The 18848-nt window shown below is 37.4% G+C and overlaps 1 protein-coding gene across 2 annotated transcripts; it reads right to left on the bottom strand.

Annotated features, from left to right (window-relative positions):
* Positions 1-520: 520 nt before the first annotated feature.
* LOC149840243 (Transducin/WD40 repeat-like superfamily protein) lies at positions 521-15763 on the bottom strand. 2 transcript variants are annotated; one of them, XM_090004375.1, is made up of 10 exons: positions 15316-15763; positions 15111-15216; positions 14231-14291; positions 13666-13961; positions 5759-5898; positions 4712-4786; positions 4314-4404; positions 3338-3541; positions 1367-1411; positions 521-908 (listed from the first exon to the last, which is right to left on the bottom strand). In XM_090004375.1, the coding sequence occupies exons 1-10, from the start codon at positions 15571-15573 to the stop codon at positions 817-819; spliced, it is 1368 nt and encodes a 455-aa protein (XP_089860501.1). In that variant the 5' UTR covers positions 15574-15763; the 3' UTR covers positions 521-816. The 2 variants fall into 2 exon arrangements, with proteins under 2 accessions (XP_089860501.1, XP_089860502.1); XM_090004376.1 differs by lacking the exon at positions 1367-1411.
* Positions 15764-18848: the final 3085 nt, after the last annotated feature.

Raw genomic sequence — 18848 nt, 5'->3', positions numbered from 1 at the left:
TGATCCGTCGCTAAGTTGTGACGGATATAAAGGAATAAAATTCATCGCTAATCCATCACAAAGTAGCAACGAATTATCGACAGAATATTTGTCGTCGCTAAAATCACAAATAAACGATATTTTAACGACGAATATCTTTCTCTCGCTAATCCATCGCCAATTTGAGATGAATTTTGTTTGTGCTAATTAGTGTTTTTCTTGTAGTGGTAGTTCATTTTCCCATCACTAATCAGGAAAACAAAGAGAAATAGACCACTCACTGCAAAAGCTAGTATAGACATTCTAAAACATGGTTGTGAAAGAATAGGGCAAACATCAACTCATTTAAGTAATATATATATATATATATATATATATATATATATATATATATATATATGATTTGTTCAGCGTCAACTGCCATCTATTAAAAGTTACGAAATATTAGCAGCAGCTTTATTTGCAGTAAGTAAACACTATCGGAACAAGATCTCATGAGTGGTACGAACAAGAAATTTTAAACCTACAACTACAAGCTAAGTCTGCAGATTAAAAGAGAGAATAAACCAATATAAAATTTGTCAAAACTTTTCGTGTACAATGTTTGATTTTCCAAAAGCAAGGGGCTATAACAAGATCTTCAAGAATGAAAACCAAATTCCATATCAAAATCCTGCCAGTAAATAAGCATGTGGGAGAGACGTCTGCAAATAAAGCTGATGCTCACAGCATTCAACAGAATTTTAACTGTTAAGCTTGAGGACCCAACCATGACCGCCAGATTTAGCTTTTTCTTTTGCCTAACAAAAATGGCCTTCCACATATCATAATAGCTTTTCAAACGAACGTTTTCAAGAGCTTTGGAGCTGCCCAGAGCTTTACTTTCTTGTCATCACCAGCAGTGGCTAAAACCGTGACAACACCTTCTCCTGAAAAGAATAACATAGTGTTGACCATACACAGACATTGAGATTATAAACTGATCATCAAAGTTCACCAAAGAAAGTAAAAGGAGCAAAGAACAACATGGTATCCAGATATTAAGAGACATTACAACATGAAATTTTTGTGGCTGCCTAAATCAAGTTGGCAACCACCTCACTAGAGCACAAGATGAACATCAGAAGATCAGATGATCCTGGTCTGACTTGAATGTTATTTTCAATATGCATTCCAGTTTCAAATCAAACTAAAAACTACAGGAGTTAGTTCTTGAGACGGTGCAAACTAGCTCCACAAAATCAGCTACAATGGAAACAATCAATTACTAGAAACTCAAAAGCATATACCAAGACAACCAAAATTCAACATAAACATATTTGACCAAAAAACATACAGAACAAATATCAATATGTAACTGTAGAAACAGAAAGGTTTAGTCCAGTACCAGCTGGGATGGGCTGAGGTGCCCATGCGATTGAAGTGATTGCACCTGAATATCAAAAGAGTGCAATTAAGAAAAAACACTAACAAACGTGAACCCCAAGTAAAATAACCGCATTCAAAAGGATAAATATCTGACACAAATTAACATAACAATGACGAAAAAGAAAAGAAAAGAAAGAAAAAGGAATGGCAACTTATCTCAGACCAAAAATGGTAGTCAAAAGAAAATTGATAACCACATGCAACAAATTCTTTTAAAATAGGAGGATTACTGTTATAATCATTTTTCATTCAAACAAGTTCATGAGCATGCCGGAGGATAGTTTCCCTGAACAAGTATTATTTTCCAGACCTCTTTTGTGTTCCTCCTAGCATGCACCCTCATCCCTAAGGTTTCTAATTTGCCATTTATCTTTCAATTACTACTGTTGTTCTTACCAAGGGCAAGAATAAAAAAGTAAAATTTTGGCAGGACATTTCAACAAAGTAATCTAAATTTCAGATCTTTGAAAAAAAAATAAACTTAATGATCTCATGCATGCACTGAATATAACAGAACAGCAAATTACTTCCAACCTAACATATATGGCAAGCACTGCAATGAAAGTAGGCAAAGAAGTGCACAAGCACAAGTCCACTATGGAAAGTGCACATAAGCCATTAAGGGCAAGAACAAACACTCAAGAGCACACACACGTCACTAATGGGCTTAATACACAATATAAAATTTATTATTTTATTAATCATAAAATGCTCAAGAGAAGCATATGACTACAAGGGGGTTTAACTCCATATATGTACAGGAAAAGAGAGAGGACTAACCGTTGGGACCCAACGGCTAGCTAGTTAGCCGTTAGCTTGGTCTAAATAAATAAACAATAAACAAGAAATAAAATAAATTACATGAGTTCCTAAAAATACAATCTACAATATTTGGTGTATAAACATACCAAATATATGTATATATAAGAGAACACACACACACACATATATATATATATACATAACAAGCACGTGCAATGAAATTTGAAAAGGACAGCTAACATTTATGTATTTTCCTGTTAAACCCATGACAGACAGGAGTTGGTACTAAAAATTCACATAAAAGATCATGTATTTTAAAGCATGAACTTTATGGAAGAAAAGCCCGGTCATAGTATTTAAGTAAATGTAAAGAGATTAACAGAAAAAAGCTACCAGTTCTTTAATATTTATGAAATTAGTAATATATGGTGGTGACGTACACCAAGGAATCTCTCTCTCTCTCTCTCTCTCTCTCTCTCTCTCTCTCTCTCTCTCTCTCTCTCACACACACACACACACACACACACACAAATACACATTTATTTTTTTTCAATTTCGTTAGGCCCAGAAGTCTTCCCTCGTTTCTGGCAATCCCTCTCTCTAGATATCTAGTCAATGCCCTTTAAGACTCTCAAGTCACTGAATAAAAATACACTTGACTTTATCAAGTGCAGAAAGTCGCATAAGAAAAGAAAATACATCATGGTGACAAAAAAATAAATAATTGGCCTCCACTTGCAGCAGGGAAACACACAAATGAAAATATTATCCTCCATAGAATGAAGTTAATTTAGAACAGTATTTACAGGAAGCATGTGCTGTTGATACAAACAAGGACCGGATCATGGTCCCATAGTCTTGGATTGTTGGTTTGCAGGCTATGAACTTCTGGTTAAAGTGGCATGGATAAACTATAAAAAGAAATTTAGTTAATGCCTTTTCTTTCCAATGCATACCAACCAAAAAATTGCATGTTTACAGCATGGTCTTATTTGTTTGCTACACGTTAGGCAAACATAAAGATCATGAGGAAGGTAGAACATGTGCATCATGCAGCATCAAAAGACATTAAGTCTATCTAATATTTACAAGATAAAAAGAAACTTGTTAACTTCATAAACTTTACAGAAAAAAGAGGTAACAAAATAAAATAAAATAAAGTGATTACCTTCATGTGCTTTATCTGATGAATCTAAGACCTTTCCAGTTTCTGTGCACAACCATTGTAATGTAGAAGAATGTGTGACAGCTAATATCTTTCCATCAGGAGAAACACTTAGTCGATCATAATGCAAAGCAGCACCATTTGCATCAAGCAATGGAATCGGAAACACCTTCAATGTCTTTGGATCCTCATTAAGATGATATCGAACTAATCAAAAGGAACCTTGATAAGTCACCAGGATAGGATTCATTCATACAAAGGATTACAGAGAATGACATCAAAGCATTAACATGGAATCGGGACTGATGAAACACTGGGTTGCATTGCAAAAATGAATTACACTTCACAGCATCATCTACTTGACCATACTAACAGAATTCATGGATGGATAACCCTCTCATATAGCTGATTATATTCTATCCCCAAGCGCCCTTAGCAGTAGGTTATAAAGACATTACATGCCTACATGCCCCAAAACCTTCGAACATACAGCTGCTACTTCCAAATCTCCGGATAGCACAAAGAAAGACCATGAGATCAACTTTCATCTTGATCTCTCTTCAGGATAATTCACTTCAATTTCTTTTAATGAAACAGAACACAATTTTGCTCATTCAATATTTCTTATCTTTCTACTGGGAGTAACATGCCAAACCAACCGTCTACTACAGCCTTGGAACACCAAACATCATCCAAATTCCAAACCTGACATCTTTTCCAAGAAAACCATGATAGTTAACAACGAATAATCAGTTCTCAAACTGATTAGTAACAGACAAGCACCTTCATTTGGAACACCAAATTAGCTTGAATTAATCAATAAATGACTTGGAGGACCACAACATTGATGACATAGCTTTTACCACAATTTGTAAATTCTGAGCATAAACTCCATGGTGCACCTCTTTACAGATAAAAACAAGGGCTTATGCATTGAAGCAGAATGGAACACTAATTCTTGCAAGGTTGGTGAGCATACCATTGATATTCCATATTCTCATGGAACCATCCTTTGATGCTGTGATTATCTGTTCTGAACTGGGAAAGAAGCACAACCAAGTCACAGCACTCTATCCAACAATAGACGGATAAAAGCAGCATGGTCAGGATTTCATAATACAAGAATTTTTCCAGGGAATATACCACATGGAAACATATTGGAACTTTCAGAAAAGAAATAACAATGGAATGGTTAGTTAAAACTGTACCACACAGAATGACATGTAAAATTTTCAATTAAAGCATTTCTCCGAGTGCTTCACAGCTGAACCTCAGCTATAATGTGTAAAAGTGGCAATTGCTCAGTCTTTACTTCCCAGATCATGCTAAGATCCATAACAACTACCATAATTGTAAGTACCAATTCTAATAGAATACCTTATGTCCTTTAAGTTGCATGACATTTGAAACGTCCTTTACCGAGCCATCCTTCCCATAAATGATCTCCCATATCTACCAAGAAAAAATCAGAGATATCAACATAAGGTTGAACTAGTTTAAAACACATTTAACATTATATAGATAATTAAGATGTGGAGAACAGAATTTGATTACAATATATTGCCGAACAACTTTGTGGAGAAACTTTCACATCTTACCAATGTCATTCTGTCAATCAATAATGCAACTGCAATTTAAAAGGTACCTCTTAAAGAAGCCAAACATGTGATCATGACATGATTGGTGGTAAATGTCAAATTATTTTCCATAGTATCTTGACCTTTACGTCTAAGACTGATCTTAAGAATCACATAAGATAAATTCATAAACATGTCATGTTTCACAAAAATATGAGGTTGGTCTAATACAGCATTTATAACTTGAGAGCCTAGTATGCATTTGCAGATACATGAATATGCTAGCACTTGCATCTACATGTTTAAACAGAGTTTTCCACTAGAGTTGTTGGTTAGATTAAAAATCAAGGGAACTTTATTTGTTTTGGAATAGGTAGAATACTTGCAGTACCGTAAAATGAAACCTGTGGATAATTCAACAGTTTTTTCAGAATGGGTAGAATGCTTGCAGTACCATAAAATGAAATCCCGTGGATAATTCAACTATAGTCAGATTAAAAGTGATACTATGGTATGTCAAAAGAATCAAAATATTTCACAATGGACCTATTTAAATTATGCAAAACAAGATGGAACTAGTTTTCATATAATAAAGAAAATTATGAACGCCAAGCTCTTTCAGCATATTCAGTTGTTTTACAAGCTAGATCAACCTAAAGAAAAGAAGAAAGAATGATTTTGCAATTTGCATGTGTATATCTATTTCAGTAAATGGTGAATCTACAAGTGTCTTCCAAGAAGAATTAAATAAAATGAAAACCACAGCATTGCTAATATTCAAAGCAACGATGGAAAGCAATTCCAAGCCACTCCAGTATATAGCAAATTGCACAAAAAAGAAACTGACCTTCACATCAGCTGTAAAAGCAGCAGCTGCCAGAAAACGCCCATTTGGAGAAATTACCGACATGTTGTTTTTGAGCTGGTTTGTGTCAACAACTTTCAAGACGTTCCCACTTTTCCCATGCCAAATTTTGATATCAGTACCTGCACGTAAGTATGTTTAACATTGATGGTGAGTTTTGGACAAATCAATGTTGTCAGACCTATAAGCCAGTACATAGACATGTTACTGCATATATAGCACAAAATTTCTTTAGCAACTTAAGGTCTTCGAAGATGTGACCAACACATTTGCAAGTATTTCCCCAAAAGCAATTGACCCCTTTCTGAACAGTCTGGGAGCTTCTGTGTTTGTATTTCTCCTGCCTCTCTACTCACAGGATTGTTGAAAAGGACCGTTATGTAACTTGTCTATATCAAAGAGCCAGTTATCAATCTCCAGAGATGAAACAGATATGTTTATCTGTTCCTACTAAAACAGACAAATCCATAATGAGGAGCAACATTGTCAAAATCCCAACCAATGCAAGTAAAATGACATGGGATAAGTACTAAAATGATGAAAAGTGTGATGTCATAAAATGGGCTTGGAGAGATCTAGGTACTTTCTTAGTAAAAGAAAACACAAAAACTTATTAGCATGATAAATTTTTTCTTTGTTTTGTTTCTTTAGTAAACTATCAGTACAGACCGTAAACAAGAAGGTTCCACCAAGAGTCAAACTTGAAGGTTAGCATGAATGCTTATGTAATTTCCATAGGGTCTGTCTCACGATAAAACAACAGAACCATGTTTATGGTTTTAATACTGACTTGGATCATGTGATTGAGATGTGTAAACAGATTTTTACAGCCTAAAAAATTAATGGCTCACAATGCACCAAAATTTTATGACTAAAAAAATCAGAGCATTTCATCAAAATGCCTTGATTGAAAGTGTGTTTCCAACTAAAAAGACCATGCTGCACACGTCTATGTTGTTAGAAGGATCAAATAAAGCTCAGGCATATGATCTCCCATTAGACAGTATGGTAATCATGCAGTGCTAATGACACAACCACATATGTGCATGTCTGTGTGGAAAAATGTTTTGTGTATATATTATATTATATGTTTATGTTTATATATGTGTATGTATTATATGTGTATATATATATACATATATTATATTTTTTTATTCTTTATTGTAAACAATATTTTGTTGTCTTATTTTTTTTAGTCAACTCAAGTTGACTAGACATTAGAGCTGATCTAAAGGCTAGCGGATCTATCCATTAGACTAGCTTTAACGGCTAGAAGGCCTTCTCATATTGTGTATATATAGGGGATCTCCCCCTCATTGTTGGTATGCATCTTGCATGCATTTTGTGAATCAATAAAATAATATTATTTCATATTGTGAGCTCTCTTTAGTGTGTGCCTTTAGTGGCCTTTGTGAGTGTGCCCATAGTGGCTCTTTGTGCTTGTCCATTAGGATTCTTTGGTGGACATTTGTTCTCATTTGGAGCTTTCACTCTCTTTACATGGTATCAGAGCCATAGTGCCCTTGATCTTTGAAGTTGACAAACTCATTGTTCGTGTGCTCGTGGATCGCTCCTCAAGTGTTTGTGGTGTGATGTTCATGGTGGTTCAAGTGGGTGTGCTCCTCCACATTAACTTCTCTCTCTTATCTCTTCTCTCTCTCACTCTCCTCTCTCTTTTTTTTGTAGTCATTCACGGAGGACAAGGAGAGTCACTTTTGTGCCCATCAAGCTCAATGACACTAACTATGTAATATGGTCTTCTATCATGAAGCACCATATTTAAAACAAGGGTTTGTGGGGATTAGTGGATGGATCTGATCCAAAACCTAAACTTCTCCGCACCAAAGTCAATAACATGAAGGATGTTGCACTCCAAGGGGATGACAGGACTAAGGCCATAATCGATTTTTAGGAAAAAGTGCAAAGAGTCAAAAATGAAACACGCAAAAATAATGTATGGGTTTATCAATAGCATAGACATCAAAAAATGTTCTAGCCTAGCGAAAATGATGTTTTGGACTACCTTAAAAATAGGTATTCTCTCAAAAACATTGCACATGTCTGCAATTTATAAGATAAGATTAGAACCATGAGTGGTATTGCCCTTTGGATATTGAGCTCTAACAAAAGCAAATAGATGTGGAGCATTTTTGTCAATTCATAAATGGGTTGTGACTCAAGATTGAAGCCATCAAGTCAGCTCTTCTTCGTAATGATACAATCGAAGAGCTAAGTATAGAGGAAAATAGGTTGAAGAGACGCACACTCAAGAATGATGATGAATATGTCTCGGCCGAATCTAGACCGTGAACCGATGCTCACACATACAAACCACCTCACTTTGAGAGACAAGGTAATGAATATGACAACAAGAGGAAAGTCACTTGTCACTATTGCCATGAACCATAGACACATCAAACCCTTGTGTCATGAGTTGAGGAAAAAGGAAGAAAAGAATGTGGCTTTAGTTGGTCGACCTCATGAGTATAAGGACATGAGCAACTCTCATGATACATCCATTGAAAGCATGTTCTTATTCCAATTGGTGGAAGCGCTTCAACCTCTTCTTAGAGGATCATCTTCCTCAACCGAAGTTGCGGTCTCATCTTATTCTGATCCCAGTAAGTCTCCTTAGCCTCTTGATTCTGGTGCATATCATATGACCCCCAACCTTGATATTATATCCAAATGTCGTATTAATTAAAGTATGTCTAATGTTTTCTTTGTTGACGATACATATCTTGAAATCAAAGAAATTGAGAATTTTGAAAGAAAACTTCAAAACTTAAAAAAAATCAATTCCAAAAATTAGATATATTTTTAAAAATAAATTTAATTTTTTTATCAGTCTCTCAAAAATTAAACCATGGATGTAATGTTTCCTTTTCATCAAATGGTAGTGAGTGCTGGATCGCTAGTCAAGGAAGCTAATTGGGGAAGGCCAAAGAAGGAGGCCTCTACTGCATGAATTTTTTGATAATACCCAAGAATACGTTTTGTCGTAATATCCAAAAATTTAGATTTGGATTTATAGCACAAAAGATTAGGACATCAAAATGTAACCAAAATTCCATATTTTTCAAGTTTGAAAAAAAATTATAAAATTGACAAATTTACTTGTAATGATTGTATTTTTGGCAAAATGAAGAAATTATCATTCCATAAAATAACTTTTGTTTCTACTAGACCACTTGAGTTAGTAGAATATGCATGTTATGTAATATTTGTTGATGATTTTTCTAGATATACTTGGATTTACTTCCTTAGACATAAGTCTGAAATTTTTTCTCATTTCCAAATTTGTCATAACTTAGTTAAAAATAGGTTTAATAATAACATTTATATCTTTCACACCGATCCAGGGGTAGAGCTTTTGTCTAAATAATTTAAGGATTTTCGTAATTTACATGGTATTACACATCAAAGATCTTGCTTACACACACCACAACAAAATGGTTTGGTTGAAAGAAAACATAAACATATTGTTGAAACTACAAAAACTTTACTTATTGCAAGTCATGTACCTAAAGTCTTTTGGGTTGAAGCCTCTTTGTCTGTGGTGTATCTTATAAACAAAATGCCATCTTCATCACTACAAAATATCTTCCTTGTTGAAAAACGTTTCGAACTTACTCCTAATTAAGAGTTTTTGGATGCAAGTGTTTTGTCTTAACCAACAAAAATAACAAGTTTTTTCTTAGAGTTATTCCTTGTGTCCAAAAAGATTATAGTTGTTATGATCAAAAAAATGAAAAGTTGTATGTTTCAAGAAATGTGTCTTTCTTGAAAAATGAAAATTTATTTGATTCTGAAAGATCTAAGGAAGCAACAGATTATTCTTTTTTATTTGGTTTTGTTTCAAAGCATGATATTGATGATTGTGACCTTGAGTTTGATCTTGAAAATGCCGATGAACCAAGAGATGAAGTGACTTGTAAAGAGCAACCCCATTGTGATAAAACCTACTTGCAATACACTAGATGCAAGGTTCAAAAACCTCCATGTGCACTTTAAAAATATTCAAAGATTGGAAGAAAAGATGTGCAATCTAGGAGATCATCTAGAATATCAAAGCCTCAAAAAAGTTAGTGTTTTACGAGTCCTTTTCATCCAAGGCATGTATTCGCTAATTCACTCCTATATAGAGCCCTCGTCCTATGCCCAAGCTAAAGAACATTCTAAATGAGTAGAATCCATAAAAGTAGAATTAGAAGCCTTAAAAAAAGCAAAAATTTGGACACTTCAAGGCCTTCCACAAAGAAAGAAACCTAATAGGATGTAGATAAGCATATAAAGTAAAAACCAAGAGTGATGGGACCCTTGAGAAGTGTGAAGCTAAATTAGTAGCCAAAGGATATTCCCAAAAATATAGGATAGATTATGAAAAAATCTTTTCCCCTGTTGTCCAAACGACCATTTTTAGGACCCTTATAGCAGTTGTTTTCATTAAGAACTAGCATATATATCAAATGAATGTTAACAATGTTTTCTTAATGGGGATCTAGTTGAATAAGTGTACATGGAGGCACCACCTGGTATGAGCATCCTTGAAGGGAAGGCACTTCGCTTGAGTAAGGCACTTTATGGCCTGAAACAAACACCAAAAGCATAGTATGATAGATTTAGTAAGGTTATGCTTAATATTGGTTTTACGTCTTGCTTGACTGAAACAGCTTTGTTTGTTAATGAATCTAAAGGATATGATCGTTACTGTGAGAGACAAACAGGAAGTTGAAAATATCAAAGAACTTCTTAAAAGCAATTTTGAAATGACTGGTTTGAGTTTTCTAAGTTACTTTCTAGGAGTTGAAGTTGCTTATTCCCCTAAAGGGTACTTATTGTCTCAATCTAAATTTGGTTATGATATTGTTTTCAGGTTTGGGATTACGGATAACAAGAAAGTTCACACTCCCGAAGTTACTAATGTCAATACGAGAATTGATGATGAAAAATCTCTTGAAGACCCAACGCCTTATCGACAACTGATTGGAGCACTCGCTTTCCTATCAATTACTAGACCAAACATAGCACAAGTTGTTCATAGAACTAGCCAATTTCAACATGCTCTTACATCCATTCACATGGGAAAAATATTACGAATTATTAGATAAATGACGTGTGCAAATTTTTTTGGTGATTCAAAAATTGACAACCATGATTGCACTAGATTTCACAACTTAAAAAATGTATGTTTTATCGAAAGAACATGACCCAAGGTTTGATCCTATGTCACATAGGTACAGGTACAGGTGCAGGTGCGGATGAGGTGATATGGCACTTTAAAAAAACTTGGGTGCGGGGGTGTGGGGAGAGTGTGTGTGTATATATATATATATATATATATATATATATATATATATATATATATATATATATATATATATATATATATAATTTTTAACAGTTTTAAGATAGCACTACATGTATGTGTGTGCATTTATGTATTTATATATATAATATAGATAAAACTAGATTTGATTAGGGTTAATTGAATCTACTTTTAGACAAAAATGGACCTCAGTGTGGTTAAGTTTGATCTCTAACAAATTGACCATGTTGAACACATTTACAGGGTCAAATTGAGTCAAAACAACTAACATTTATGAATCTCTCTCTCTCTCTCTCTCTCTCTCTCTCTCTCTCTCTCTCTCTCTATATATATATATATATATATATATATATATATATATATATATATATATATGTATGTATATATATGTATGTATATATATGTATGTATATATATATGTATGTATATATATGTATGTATATATATATGTATGTATATATATGTATGTATATATATATGTCACAAGGATGCGGGTACTAGTGCGGAGCAATTTCAAAAATTTTGGACACGGGGACACGGCTATATATATATATATATATATATATATATATATATATATATATATATATATATAGCAATAAGTTGACCAGTCAAAGTTGACAAAATATATATATAACAATAATAACAATAAATATATATATATATATTACAATCATAAATAGACAAAAATAGACTCGGTCAAAGTTGACCAAGTCCAAAATTAATTTTAATAAATGGACAAAAATAGACTCGGTCAAAGTTGACCGAGTCCAAAATGTGGACGGACTCGGCCCCGATGCATTAACCGAGTCCAACACTTCGTTGACCATGTTTGCCCTGTGTCTGAAGCCGCACCCATGTCGGGTACAGGCAACGCGGGTGCATCGACCTTTTAGCCGAGTCTGTGTGACTTAGGTATGAATGTGTGTGTTTGCGCTAGGTAAAGTACCCATTATACACCATGGTCAAGCGCATATCTCTGGATCACTCAATCTAACCTTACATACGTGCTAAGCATAGTTCATTCGTTAGGAATCATATCTTAAATGATGTTCTTTCAAATAAAATCATGGTCTTTAAGTTGTGAAATTTCAGTACGTTGTGGGCCTTTGATTTTTGAGACTCACATGATCCAAAACCTGTCTTTTTATTAAACAAACCATATAGGTCACATCAGTGGCGAAGCCAGGAGTTTTTCGTTGGGTGGGCAGACTTCGGGTCTCGGGGATAATGCTATGGTCTTGAAGGACGATCCATTTATTCGGATCAATGGCGGAGCCAAAAAAAATCGTTGAAGGCACAGTAGTTCGTGAAGAGATAAAACTTAAATAAGCCTTTGAATTATATTGAAATCGATTGGTTATCAATGTAAAAAAAATCAGCAATATTTATCACAATATACTCAAATCATTTGAGATCGTTTTGCATACATTCAGCTCAAATAAACAGCAAGGAACCAGAACATTACGCTGCTTTCGGAAAGCAGTTTCTAAAGCTTAAAACGCACAATCCAGAACCCGGTTGAATGCAGATTTGAACTCGGGGAGTGACAGACGCTGGTCCAGATTAGGTGAAAGCTTAGGGTGTATGTGATGCCACGGGAAGACATAAACGTGTCAGCACCACTTGCTGATCGCTGTCCTGGGCGAGTGCTCGCCACCTAAAACAAACTGCATCTAAATGACAACACACAACGGACGATAATATCCAGAACAGGTCAAGTCCAACACTAACAATTTTTCAATTCCAAGCATGCGTTATTGATCCTCGAACAGATTGTTGGATTAAAAGTAAACATACACTTATTTTCTGTTTGTCACACACCAGACAAATTAAAACACACATAGCGGTAGGCATTAGCATACAAGAGTTAAAGTCAGATTCTTTGTTTCTTTATGAAATATCGCTGGAGGCACAATATTTTTTTTTTTCGGTTTCAAATTCTGGGGTGGGCGACTGCCCATCCATGCCCACCCCTGGCTCCGCCACTGGGTCACATCTATAAAGCCTTTTGGACTGTCCGATCATTTGATTGAATGGTCTAGGTGCAGACCAAAACCTGGTGCACACATACCAAATTTCATATATATAACTAGATCCATGTAAACAAGAGTGTGCAGTGTGTACCACCACAAGCTATCATGGTTTAGAACCACAATATATATATATATATACCAAAATGTTCAATCTAACCATACAAATGTGTTTAACATGATTCATTTACCATGTTAGTAGGTTTAATCATATCCAATAAATTAGGAGTCAATTCTCGATATAATGAAGAATCAACCACTCGCAATTCATGAAGGTGTGGATGGTTATGAAAAGGGTCAAAACATTCTTCTGGAATCAGATTTAACACAAGAAAATAGTAAAGAGATTATGTTAAACATGATCCAAGATTAGTTTGTGTTTCTGGAGATTAGATCTATCCACATAAGTCTACCACTACCACTGTAAGTTACGGTGGTTGCATACCACAATAGTCACACCCATATATATTATATGTACCTTTATGCTTTAGTTGAAGGGCAAAAAAAATGTGGGGAATACAGAGCACCTTCTGAACATGATGCAATGATTGTGCTCCCGTCAGCTGTGCCATAACTCGCCTTGGCACCAGAAAGAGTTAAGATAGCCCTTCCTTCATGAACTTTCGCATGCTCCCATTTTATTTCAGGCATAGGAAGCTTGGCTTGTTCTTTCAAATCATCAGGAGCTTTAGCAACTACTTCTTCATACTTATGTATAGAAGAACCAGAAAGAGTCTGGGCTGCTACAACAAAGGATGAGGCTCCATCACAAAATGTAACTGCTGTGGGATGACTGCCAGCAGGCAAATTAACACGCAGAAACCTGCACAAACATAAGAGAAACATGGGAAAACAAGTGAGTAGGCAGCATCAATCATATATAGTTTTCTAAAATGAATAGTTTTAACAGTGAATGAAAAAGGTCATGTATCCTTTCTTTATTTTCTTTTTCAAATACAAGCAAGGATAGCCCCTCAACTGAAATCCAAACGTACACGCATCAACTAAGACACTGCAACTTTTACCAATCCAACTATAAGTCTATAAGGTCGACCAAAAAAGTTCTTGTATCTAATCGTATGTATGGCATACTTGAAACTTTTACCCATGGCGTCATCCAGCTTAAATATTCTTGCAACTCCATCAGCACAAACTGTAGAACACAAATAAGTTCATAAGAGTGGAGAAAGATAACAGAAATAGGATTGCTAACAGGAGAGAGGAAAATCTGTGTACTGGCACAACAAGCAACATAGGCGTTTCTTTTTATGTGTCCAACAGAGGCTGACTAACTAAACGGTATGGACAGGATTCGAACATGTTGTAGGTGCTTAATAAAGCAGCAGCGGTAAGACAACAACCATGAAGTCTACCATAGTGTCCGTTTTCAGGAATAAGGATAGTAAAGTGGGGGAAAAAAAAGTGTTGCATCAGATGATCCAAGAGATCACGATCACAACTGCATTATTTTGTCATGTAAATTTTTGTTATAACATTTAGGCGTGTTCCATGGCTTGCTAATTAGGCAACGGCTAACTTTGGAAGGAAAGACATGTCGGCCAATGTCCAGAACATTAGACGTTAACTTGGTTTCTCCCATGCTGGACAGAAAAACACGACCGTTGTTGTTCCCCACCCATTTTGGTGGGAACATGTTGCACTACAACAGAATGGTGGTGAATCACGAAGCTTGGTGACAAGCACAACAAAAATGTCAGCCAGATCCAGCGAGTAACGAGGGAGAAAATGAAAATTTTCCAGAATCTGAATTTCCACAGGTTTATTTTAAAGTGAATCATGATAACCCAGCGACCCTGACCCTAACCTTTGGCACCCATCTAGCGCTGCACAGACTGTGACGTGAGGAGCAGTAAAATGGGCGTGTGAGGACGAACAATGAGCGACAGCAAGTAACAAGAATGGTGGCGATGATAAAAACTAAATAGACAAGCAGAAGTAATTGCGACTGGACCTGTGGCCAAGCAACGGGCGTCGGCAGAGAAGGAGAGGGAGGTGACGGAATCACCATGCCCCTTCAAAGTGTTCAGATCCAACTGGTGATGACGTTTGACGTTATCCTGCAGGCGAAGGATTCCGCGCTTGTTATTACATGATGAAAGAGGCGCTGCCCAACAAACAGTAACAGGTGGAGGCGACTGACTCTTGTGTTAAATTACCTTGTCCAGAGAAGGGGGGCGATGATGATGGGATCTGGGGTTGGGTTTCCAAGAGGGAAGGGGTTTCGACGACGATGACATCATCTGGGGGTTCTGCTTGGCTAAGATTGGCGCCGCTGCATCGGCAATCGCTTGGACGTCTCTCCTTCTCCGGCGGAAGTAGTCGGCGAACAGCAACAGGACGAGGACCCCACCGACGATCACGGAGAATATTGAGATGGGGATAGCCGACCAAGAAGAAGAAGAAGGGAAGACCATGGCGCCCGAAGAAGCGGCAGGGGACGCTTGATGCCGCTGCTGCCGAATGCCGACGATGATGTACTCGCTCAGACTCTCTTAACCTAGGGTGAGGGCGCGCCGAATGAAGCACGCAACCGTCTCAAGTCTGTCCGAGACGGGGGAGGGACGCTTCCAAGCAGGATCCCGAAAGGAAAAAGACGTGTCCACCTCACCTGTTTGTGAGAGAGGGAGATGAGGGAAACACGCAATGGTGAAGTTGGGAAGCCTCGCGCTGCCACGCGCAATCCTTTTCCCTCCCAATTATACTAAGCAGGTTATATGTTACCCCAGAATAGGGCATATCATGCTCCCGGGTCCCAAAAAGCACCACGTATTTAAGTCAGGAGTTTGATGCGATTGCAAAGGCTTAAGTACATTCTCCTTCATTGGTGCCAAAAAAAATGATGATTCTAGAAAAGGAGTGGTTGTAAAGACTTAAGTACCCCGAAGATGATTATTTAAGACCCAGTCTCTGCACTGCAGAATTATCCGAAAAAGAAATCTTCTCTTGAGGAGGCCATGAACATCAATCATCTCACACTCTCTCTCTTTTCTCTTTTTTCTTTTGTGCACATCCAGCAGAAGATCATACATTGCTCCATCAAGCACTGACCTACACATTGACTGTTGTGGAGCCTAATTCAGAGTTTTTACCTTTACAGGAGGAGGGTTTGGGGGCTCCTCCCAGCGTGGGTAGCATCATTCAACTAAATGAGTTGTGGATCATGATTCAGAGTTGTTACCCTTACAAGAGAGGGGTCTGGGGGCTCCTCCCAGCGTGGGTAGCATCATTCAACTTGAAGAGTTGTGGAGCATGATTCAAAGTTTTTACCCTTACAGAAGAGGGGTCTGGGGGCTCCTCCCAGCGTGGGTAGCATCATTCAACTTGAAGAGTTGTGGAGCCTGATTCAGAGTTTTTATCTTTACAGAAGAGGGGTCTGAGGGCTCCTCCCAGTGTGGGTAGCATCATTCAACTTGAAGAGTTGTGGAGCCTGATTCAAAGTTTTTACCCTCACAGAAGAGGGGTCTGAGGGCTCTTCCCAACGTGGGTAGCATCATTCAATTTGATGAGTTATGGAGCTTGATTCAGAGTTTTTGCCCTTATAGGAAAAGGGTTTGAAGGCTCCTCCTAGCGTGGATAGCATCATTCAACTTGATGAGTTATGGAGCCTGATTCAGAGTTTTTGCCCTTACAGGAGGGGGGTTTGGGGGCTCCTCCCAGCATGGGTAGCATCGAAACGAACCTTAATCGTTTCGTCGATGGTGAGTTGACGATCCGATGGTGAGTCGACGATCCGATGGTGAGTCGGCGATCTGATGGTCATCCGGCGAAACGAACCTGAGCCATAAAAAATGTTTGTTTAAATTTTTCATCGTCATCTTCTTCTTCTTCCTTCTCCGTAAAACACTGTAAAACCCTCTCTCTCTCTCTCTAGAGAAGAAATCAAGGGAGGCAAAGAGTTCCCCCTGGAGAAGGCCATGAACATCAACCCTCTCACTCTCTCTCTCTTTTCTTTCTACTTCTGTGCACATCCAGCGATTTGAAATATGACCTCCGGTTAAGAAGATATGGCCCTAACAAGTTGGTCCTAATTTGGGTAGTGATTTACAGCAATTTGATTATTGAATAACACTACAAATCGCTATAGTGATTTGCGGAAGACACTACAAATCGCTATAGTGAGATCCAACAACACTATAAATCACTGTGGGGCTCGATGGAGACCCAAAAACACTACAAATCGCTATAGTGATTTGCGAAAGACACTACAAATCGCTATTGGAAGATCGGATAATACTATAAATCATTGTGGGGCTTGTTGGAGACCCGAAAATACTACAAATTGTTGTATGAAGGCCTGACAATACTACAAATCTTTGTTGGAAGGCCGGATAATACTATAAATCGTTATTGGGCTCATTAGAGACCCGAAAACACTACAAATCGCTATAGGAAGGCCTAACAATACTACAAATCGTTGTTGGAAGACCGAACAACACTATAAATTGCTATGGAGCTCGTTGGAGGCCTGACAACACTAAAAATCGTTGTAGGGGAGTCATTGAAAAAATCGTGGGAAAGAAACAGAAAAGAAGAATAAAAAATTTGTGGGAAGGGGTGTTACGAAAACCTCAAGCAAGAAACAACTGAAGGAAACATGCGCCCCACGATTAAACAAAATGCTTTATTGCTCTTTTTCGATAGTTAAAAGAGGGAAAGAAAATAAAAAATTTATACAAGGCCCCAAAAAAATTTGTCTGGGGGCGCTACCCCCCAAGCCCCCCGCTAGGGGCGGCCCCCCCTGGACCCTCGCCCACTGACTGCGCAGTGAGATCCGCGTCGGGGGGGAGCCCCCGGACCCCCCTCTTGTAAGGGCAAAAACTCTAAATCAGGCTCCACAACTCATCAAGTTGAATGATGCTACTCACGCTAAGAGGTGCCCCCAAACCCCCTCCTGTAAGGGCAAAAACTATGAATCAGGCTCAACAACTCATCAAGTTGAATGATGCTACAGTCAGTGTGCAGGTCAGACGGTGTTTGATGGAGCAATGTAGGATCATCTGTTGAATGTGCACATAAGTAGAGAGAGAAGGGAGAGAGAGTGAGAGGGTTGATGTTCATGCCCTTCTCCAGGGAAAACTCTTTGCCTCCCTTGATTTCTTCTCTAGAGAGAGAGAGAGGGTTTTACAGTGTTTTACGGAGAAGGAAGAAGAAGAAGATGACGATGAAAAGTTTAAACAAACATTTTTGATGGCTCAGGTTCATTTCGTCGGATGACTATCGGATCACCGGCTCACCATTGTTTCGCCGGATCACCATCGGCGAAACGATTAAAGGTTGTTTCGATGTGTAGAGTTTGAAGAGTCAACATCATCCTTGACTTTTTGGATGGAGAACATGTTTGTCCTTTTTTTGAACCGTTTGTTTTTTCTTTTTTGAATAAAGGGTATTTTTGTCATTTTCTCAAATTATCGTTTTATGAGAAGAATAGCAAGAAAGGGTACTTAAGTCTTTGCAACCACACCAGACTTTAATGCTAAGTGATGTCAACATACACGGGAATATGAGCCCCATGTGCTTGTATACGTGGTGTTCATTGAGACCTCCGAACACAGACGTGGGATTCAGTGAATCATTGAAGCAGAACATACACCACCCTCTCCCAATTATATACTTGCCTTAAAAAAAAGGACCCAAACAATGATGGGAGTTTGACGACCTGTGGGCTTTTTCCCTCTCTGATATGGAGAAA

This window comes from Nuphar pumila, chromosome 4 (genome assembly GCF_984573655.1).
Source record: "Nuphar pumila chromosome 4, dmNupPumi1.hap1.1, whole genome shotgun sequence".
Lineage (NCBI taxonomy): Eukaryota > Viridiplantae > Streptophyta > Magnoliopsida > Nymphaeales > Nymphaeaceae > Nuphar > Nuphar pumila.
Note: the sequence above shows the minus strand (reverse complement) of the source record. Positions and strands in the feature narration are given on the sequence as shown.